Genomic DNA, 8,111 nt, shown 5'->3' on the forward strand with positions numbered 1-8,111 from the left:
TTACCATATTGGTCAGGCTGGTCTCAAACTCCTGACCTCAGGTAATCCACCTGCCTCAGCCTCCCAAAGTGCTGGGATTACAGGTGTGAGCCACTGCACCCGGCCTTCCTTTTGTTGTTTCATAGAGACGAGGTCTCACTGTGTTATCCAGGCTAGTCTCAAACTCCTGGGCTCAAGACATCCTCCTGCCTCTACCTTCCAAAGTGCTAGGATTAAAGCTGTGAGCCACTGCACCCAGCTCAGGATAGTTCTTTATGATAGAATAGATTCGTGCTAGACCTGCCAAAAAATTGACTACTTTTTACATTATATTTTTTCCAGTATAATATTAACATGTAAGTATATTTCTGAAAGTTTGTGAAAGGGAAAAAATTAACCATAAATCTAGATACTCTAACCCAGTTTTTTTTTTCTTGCCCATTGTTATCTGTAGTTGTGACATACTGTTACGTATGTATGTGTAGGAGTGGTTTTGGTTTTTTTTTTGAGACGGAGTTTCGCTCTTGTTGCCCAGGCTGGAGTGCAATGGCGCGATCTCAGCTCACCGCAACCTCTGCCTCCTGGGTTCAGGCAATTCTCCTGCCTCAGCCTCCTGAGTAGCTGGGATTACAGGCACGCACCACCATGCCCAGCTAATTTTTTGTATTTTTAGTAGAGACGGGGTTTCACCATGTTGACCAGGATGGTCTCGATCTCTTGACCTTGTGATCCACCCGCCTCAGCCTCCCAAAGTGCTGGGATTACAGGCCCGGCGGTTTTGCCACTTAGAATTGTACTAAGCTTTTTTTATTTAATATCTTTAATGTTTTTAAAAATATTTTCATATTTTCTAGTTATGAAAATTTTTTTAATGCATTTCAACACACAATTTGAGAGTCTATAGTGGACAAAGATGCCAAACTATGTTATTGACTACCCTCAGGGTAGTTATAATCTGATGAGAAAGTTACACATGTGACTTTTTTATTGTTGGTTTTTTGAGAGAATCTTGCTCTGTGGCCCAGGCTGGAGTGCAGTGGTGCAATCTCACTGCAGCCTCCACCTCCTGGGTTCAAGCAATTCTCCTGCCTCAGCCTCCTCTGAGCTGGGACTACAGGTGCCCACACCAGACCTGGCTAATGTTTGTATTTTTTTTTTTTTTTTTTTGAGATGGAGTTTTGCTCTTGTTACCCAGGCTGGAGTGCAATGGCACGATCTCGGCTCACCGCAGCCTCCGCCTCCTGGGTTCAGGCAATTCTCCTGCCTCAGCCTCCTGAGTAGCTGGGATTACAGGCACGTGCCACCATGCCCAGCTAATTTTTTGTATTTTTAGTAGAGACGGGGTTTCACCATGTTGGCCAGGATGGTCTCGATCTCTTGACCTCGTGATCCACCCGCCTCGGCCTCCCAAAGTGCTAGGATTACAAGCGTGAGCCACCGCGCCCGGCCCTAATGTTTGTATTTTTAATAGAGACTAGGTTTCACCATGTTGACCAGGCTAGTCTCGAACTCCTGACCTCAACAAATCCACCCACCTCGGCCTCCCAGAGTGCTAGGATTACAGATGTGAGCCCCTGCACCCAGCCATACATGGTGTTTAATATAAGACAGAATGGCCGGGTGCAGTGGCTCAAGCCTGTAATCCCAGCACTTTGGGAGGCCAAGGCGGGTGGATCACGAGGTCAAGAGATCGAGACCATCCTGGTCAACATGGTGAAACCCCGTCTCTACTAAAAATACAAAAAATTAGCTGGGCATGGTGGCGCGTGCCTGTAATCCCAGCTACTCAGGAGGCTGAGGCAGGAGAATTGCCTGAACCCAGGAGGCGGAGGTTGCGGTGAACCGAGATCGCACCATTGCACTCCAGCCTGGGTAATAAGAGTGTAACTCCGTCTCAAAAAAAAAAAAAAAAAAGACAGAATGGAATAATTGATGACTAAAGGGACAGCTGTTGATTCTAGTGGGGAGCTGGAGAAGATGTAATAAGGACTGTGGCATGTAAGCTGTGCCTTAAAGAGAGGAAAGGGCTTTTTTTTTTTTTTTTTTTTGCAAAAGAAATGAAGCAGACAAGGAAACTGGGCAGAGATCTGTATAAGGGCTTAGGCGTTGTTATGCAGAACTTGTGTAGAAAGTCTCAATTTGTTTTCCTGATGAAAACATGGAGTATGAGGAGAACTGTGGGAGGCAGCCAAGCTAAGAAGGTGAAGCAGATCATGTAGCACCCTGTTTAATACTGTAAGTAAAGTCAGAACTTGATTCTCCAGGCAACAAAGAGGATGGAGCGGTTTGGCTAAGATGGCTCCACATCTAGCGCTGTTTCTCCCCCACACTCGGTGTCTTTGGGATCCAGGCCTCAAAGTGAATGAAGCTGGACTGTAGGAAATTTAAAATCAGATGCCATACCTGGAGGGGCCAGGGGCTCCTCAGTTCTAGCTAGTAATTATGCTGCTAATACAGTGCTGTCAGCTTCTCATTTTTCAAGGAGAAACTACAGATTTAAGCTTTTATGCACAAGTGCCCAGTTTAAAAATGTTTCACTGGGTCAAGTAAAACATTACTAGGTCCCATATTTGGCCTTGGCATGACAATACTTCTAACTCTGCATGACATCATTATAGAGAAAGGGTTTGGGAAAGTGAACCCCTAAGAACAGGGAGATAAGCTGTAAATGGAAATGTCATTGGTGAGAGCCAAGAATGTTCCAGAGCCATGGGAATGGAGTGGAAAGGGTAGATTCTGAGAAAGGGGAAGGTCGTATTCAGAATCAGGTGATCACTGTGCATAGTCGGGACTACCTTCTCCAGTCCTTCAGACAGAATTTACTCTTCCTTGGGGCTTTTAGTGCAGCAATGTCCTATCTGTTTTACATTATGTGGCCTTATTCCATACTTGGTTTGCAGGTTTGGTTACCAGCATCCCTTGTAAGCTTTTGAAGGCAAGGAGTATGTCTCAGTCCTCACCACCTACGATAGCTTGACTCATTGTAGATTCATAGTACATTGTCTCACTTGTGAAGATAGGAATGTATATTTCATCCATGTCAAAAATGAGGTCATATTTTGTTTAACCCACAGTTTTACCTTAATCTTCGTAAATTTTAGAGTGATTCATTCACTTAATACAGATGCAGTTACGATGGGGTTACATCCCAATAAGCCTGTCATAAGTCAAAAATACATTTAAGGCCAGGCTCACGCCTGTAATCCTAGCACTGTGGGAGGTCAAGGTGGGAGAATCACTTGAGCCCAGGAGTTCCAGACCAGCCAGAGCAAAATAGGGAGACCCTGTCTCTAGAAAAGAAAAAAAAAATTAGCAAGGCATGGTGGCATGCTTTTGTGGTCCCAGCTACTTGGGAGGCTGATGCAGGAGGATCACTTGAGCCTGGAAGGTTGAGGCTGCAGTGAGCCATGATCACACCACTGTACTCCAGCCTGGGTGATAGACTGAGACCCTGTGTCTTAAAAAAAAAAAAAAGAAAGAAAGAAAATAAGCCAGTCATGGTGGCTCACACTTGTAATCCCAGCACTTTGGGAGGCAAAGGCAGGAGGATTGCTTGAACCTAAGAGTTTGAAACTAAATCAGACAACATAGCAAAACACCATTTCTGTATTTTTTTAAGAAACAGGAATGAAAAGAAAATGCATTTAATACACTTAACCTACCAAACATCATAGCTTAGCCTCGCGTACTTTAAACACGCTTAGAACACGTATGACTACAGTTGAGCAAAATCATCTAACAAAACGATTTTATAACAAAGTGCTGAATATCTCATGTAATTTATTCACTACTCTACTGAAAGAAACAAAATGGCCATATGGCTACTTAAAGTATGGTTTCTATTGAATGTATATTGTTTTTGCACCATCATACAAAAAAAAAAAAGTTGAAAAATTGTGAGTCAAGGACTGTCTCTACTCAAGTATGTTAACTGTTTTAGTTGCCTGATGGAAGTAGTGTTCCAATATAAAACAGAATGGTAGCCGGGCACGGTGGCTCAAGCCTGTAATCCCAGCACTTTGGGAGGCCGAGGCAGGTGGATCACGAGGTCAAGAGATCGAGACCATCCTGGTCAACATGGTGAAACCCCGTCTCTACTAAAAAATACAAAAAATTAGCTGGGCATGGTGATGCGTGCCTGTAATCCCAGCTACTCAGGAGGCTGAGGCAGGAGAATTGCCTGAACCCAGGAGGCGGAGGTTGCGGTGAGCCAAGATCGCGCCATTGCACTCCAGCCTGGGTAACAAGAGTGAAACTCCGTCTCAAAAAAAAAAAAAAAAAAACAGAATGGTATACAATAGCTTTCGTCCCTAACCAGTGACAGCATATGACTCAGCTGTGGCCTGAGAATTGAGGCACACTAGGGAAGGGCTCAAGGGAGCTAAAAATGCTGTGAACTCTGGCATATCTGTGCTTAGGCAAAATGAGCTGCATCTTGGGGTTTCTTTACAGGTTGCAAGAAGTGAAAGGCATGGCTGACCGCATCATTAGCATGCGGACTCAGCTAGTCTCCAACCTCAAGAAGGAGGGTTCCACCCACAACTGGCAACATATCACTGACCAAATTGGCATGTTTTGTTTCACAGGGCTAAAGCCTGAACAGGTGAGTGATTCTGATTTCTCTACGGCAGGCCAACTGATCAGTCTTTGCAAACCAGGATTATTTTTTTTTCCTCTTCCTTTTTATGTATGTATGTATTTATTTATTTATTTATGTTTTGAGACAGTCCTGCTCTGACACCCAGGCTGGTGTGCAGTGGTGCAATCTCAGCTCACTGCAGTCTCCACCTCCCATGGCTCAAGTGATCCTCCTGCCTCAGCCTTCCAAGCAGCTGGGACTGTAAGCACACCTGGCTAATTTTTGTGTTTTTTGTAGAGACATAGTTTCGCCATGTTGCCCAGGCTTGTCTTGAACTCCTGGACTCAAGCGATCCACCCACCTTGGTCTCCCAAACTACAGGGATTACAGGTGTGAGTCACTGAGACCAGCCCCAGAAGGATTCTTCATCGATCACCCACCTATTCAAAGTTACCCTAAAAAACAGTTAAAACAGTGATTTTGGAGCCCTTTTAGGTAAAGGTATTGTAATTCTTTTTAGTGTTTATTTTGCTTTATTTTTTTAGTTGTTTACATCTCTGTATCCCCCAGGAACTCACAGACTTCTAAAGAGCAGAGCGTGTTTTGATCATGTTCATAATCATTGCTGCTTCTCCCAAGAAAGCAATAGGAGAAATAGCTGTTTCATAACTGAATCCTGACTCTGCTGAATCTACAGCTTTTTTTTCCCCCACCTGTTTATGCTTCAGAATTCATCACCCTACTTTAAAGTAGCTTTTTTTTTTTTTTTTTTTTTTTGAGATGGAGTCTCACTCTGTCACCCAGGCTGGAGTGCAATGGCGTGATCACAGCTCACTGCAGCCTCCACCTCCCAGGTTCCAACGATTCTTCTGCCTCGGCCTCCTGGATAGCTGGGATTACAGGTGTGTGCCACCACACCCAGCTAATTTTTGTATTTTTAGTAGAGATGGGGTTTCACCATGTTGGCCAGGCTGGTCTTGAACTCCTGACCTCAAGTGATCTGCCCGCCTTGGCCTCCCAAAGTGCTGAGATTATAGGCGTGAGCCACCATGCCCAGCCTTAAAGTGGCTTTTTATTATTATTTTATTCCAAGCTAACAGCAAATTCTGGGAACAGGGTTTTAGGGACGAAATAGAGCTTTAATGAGTTGGCTATTGCCCCAGGCCGGGGAGAATCCCCCTTACCAGGAAGAGGTACCTAAATTCTTTCCTTTCTGCAGGTGGAGAGGCTGACCAAGGAGTTCTCCATCTACATGACAAAGGACGGCCGCATCTCTGTGGCAGGGGTCACCTCCAGCAACGTGGGCTACCTTGCCCATGCCATTCACCAGGTCACTAAGTAATGTCCCTGTTGTGAGGAATCAGACAACCTTTCTGTCTTCAGCCTCTGCTATTGGGAGCTTCACACAGAGAATGAGAGAGGGTGGATGGTGGTGAGTGGATGATTTCCTTCAACCACAGTGTATAACACACAGCGATTGAATGTTTCTCAGAAAAGAGCATGTAGTGACACAGGGCAGAGGCGCTGGCATCTGGAACATTGTGGCTCTAAACCAAACTCTCTCCCGTCCTTTTATCTCCAACTTTTCTCAAAGAGTTTACATGTGCAAGAAAGTCATCGCACCAAAAAACCTGTCAGTTATGCCATTGCAATATTTCAGAAGCTTTAACTGAAGTGTCAGGTTCCTCATGAGAAATAGTGCACATTAGAGGCTTTGAGAGAAGACCTAGTTCTGTCATGAACAGTCGGCCTCATGTCTGTCCTCCCATCATGGAACAACCTCATCAACAGACCGCATTGCAGAAATTATGTTTTATGTAAACCAGTGAGTCTGCTGCCACTACAGCAAGGAAAACAATGCGGTTTCCTGTCTTATTTAAGAAAAAGAGAAGGCTCTCTTCTCCCTTGTCATTGCTGTTCTTTAACTTACACACAAAGATTTTTAAGTAATGCAGATTTTAATCCCATTCTACTGCTTGACTGACCATCAACCCTATCCTATTGGGATTTATTTAAGAATAAGGAACATAATTTTCTGCTGACGTCATACCCTCACCTTTCTCAGCAAAGAATAGTGGAGAGTAGTAACTGTCTTTGATCTCGGCATCCTCTTGAATGATTGTGTAATTTTCTCCAGTTGGGATGTTGTCTCTGCCCCGTTGGACCTCCTCCCTTTGTTGAATGTGGTTGTTCAAGTCACTCCTCTCACATCGTGAGTCCAGCAGCGCAGGGTGGTACCAGAAAAGAGGACATTCTAGGCTTTGTGTGCTCACAGCTGGGTTCAGGCTTCACCCACTGGAAAGAACTACCATCTGCTCTAATCATGTAGACTTACTGCGGCCTGGTTTCTCTGTTACAATAAAATTACTGTAGACCCAAGTGCTATCTACTAAGGTATCTTTTTTCTTTATTGGGAGGAAGGTATAAGAGTGGGTAAATATTCTAGAAGTTTGGAATCGTGTAGCTGATCATAAGCCAGTAGATTAGTCCACTATTCCAAATATTGACTGAAGATTCATCGTTTTCTTCTTCATGTTGTCATTCAGTTTGTCCAGTCCAAAGATGCTGAGAATGTGAGTGTAATCCCTTGGACCTTGGGGGAACAAGTGGAGTCCCTTGAAGGATCCTGTGGATATAGGCAAGGAGTAGAAGGGATGGAGGAGAAGTGACAGCTTCAGGGGTCTATAGGAGCCAAGTAGGTAAAGTAAATCAAAAAGTGGTGTGAACTGGATGTAAGATGATCAGGGGTGATCAGCCCTCATCCTCAGCATTGAGGAGCAGTAGCGAAGTGACAGGAACTGTGAGGATGAAAGCCTAAGGTAGCATTTCAAGAAAAATGGAAATCTTGATTTCTTTTTTTTTTTTTTTTTTTTTGAGACAGAGTTTCATTTTTATTGCCTAGGCTGGAGTGCAATGGTGAGATCTCGGCTAACCACAACCTCAGCCTCCCAGGTTCAAGCGATTTTCCTGCCTCAACCTCCTGAGTAGCTGGGATTACAGGCATGTGCCACCATGCCTGGAATATTTTGTATTTTTAGTGGAGATGGGGTTTCTCATCATGTTGGCCAGGCTAGTCTGAAACTCCTGACCTCGTAATCTGCCTGCATCGGCCTCCCAAAGTGCTGCGATTACAGGTATGAGCCACCGTTCCCGGTGGAAATCTTAATTTCTATGGGTGGACTGTTGGTGCTTAAAAGTTGGCAACTGGTTTCAATTTTTAAAAAATGATTTGGAAGCAGAGTGCAGACAGTAGACTGAAGTCTCTGACGTAGGTCATATGCCCTGTCAGCAGGTATCCTGCAGTGGCACCTGTGTGGCATCAGTCCTGCTTATGATACTTTGTCCCTTCCAATCAGTGCAAGGAGCCCTTCATTATGGGATAGTGACCAGCCAGATAAGCAAGGGAGCAGGAGCCAGGCCCAGAGACAATCCATAGTGTCGCCATGTTTGCTGGGAGGGGGAAGCAGGTACAATTTATTCTTTCCCCCTTGCTTTCTCCTGAGGGACACGCTGCATGGCAAGTCACGGGTAGCTCTGACCCTTTGCTTCTCTG

The 8,111-nt window shown here is 44.7% G+C and overlaps 1 protein-coding gene across 1 annotated transcript in view; it reads left to right on the forward strand.

The window, feature by feature from the left end:
- The window catches only part of GOT2 (glutamic-oxaloacetic transaminase 2), a 28,798-nt gene extending 21,851 nt beyond the window's left edge, over positions 1-6,947 (forward strand). Inside the window, exons 9-10 of the mRNA XM_010331381.3 lie at positions 4,432-4,582; positions 5,778-6,947. Coding sequence (XP_010329683.1) covers positions 4,432-4,582; positions 5,778-5,900 — 274 coding nt within the window. The 3' untranslated portion in view covers positions 5,901-6,947. The remainder of the gene's footprint in view (positions 1-4,431; positions 4,583-5,777) is intronic.
- The last annotated feature ends 1,164 nt before the right edge of the window (positions 6,948-8,111 follow it).

Source organism: Saimiri boliviensis, chromosome 1 (genome assembly GCF_048565385.1).
Source record: "Saimiri boliviensis isolate mSaiBol1 chromosome 1, mSaiBol1.pri, whole genome shotgun sequence".
NCBI lineage: Eukaryota > Metazoa > Chordata > Mammalia > Primates > Cebidae > Saimiri > Saimiri boliviensis.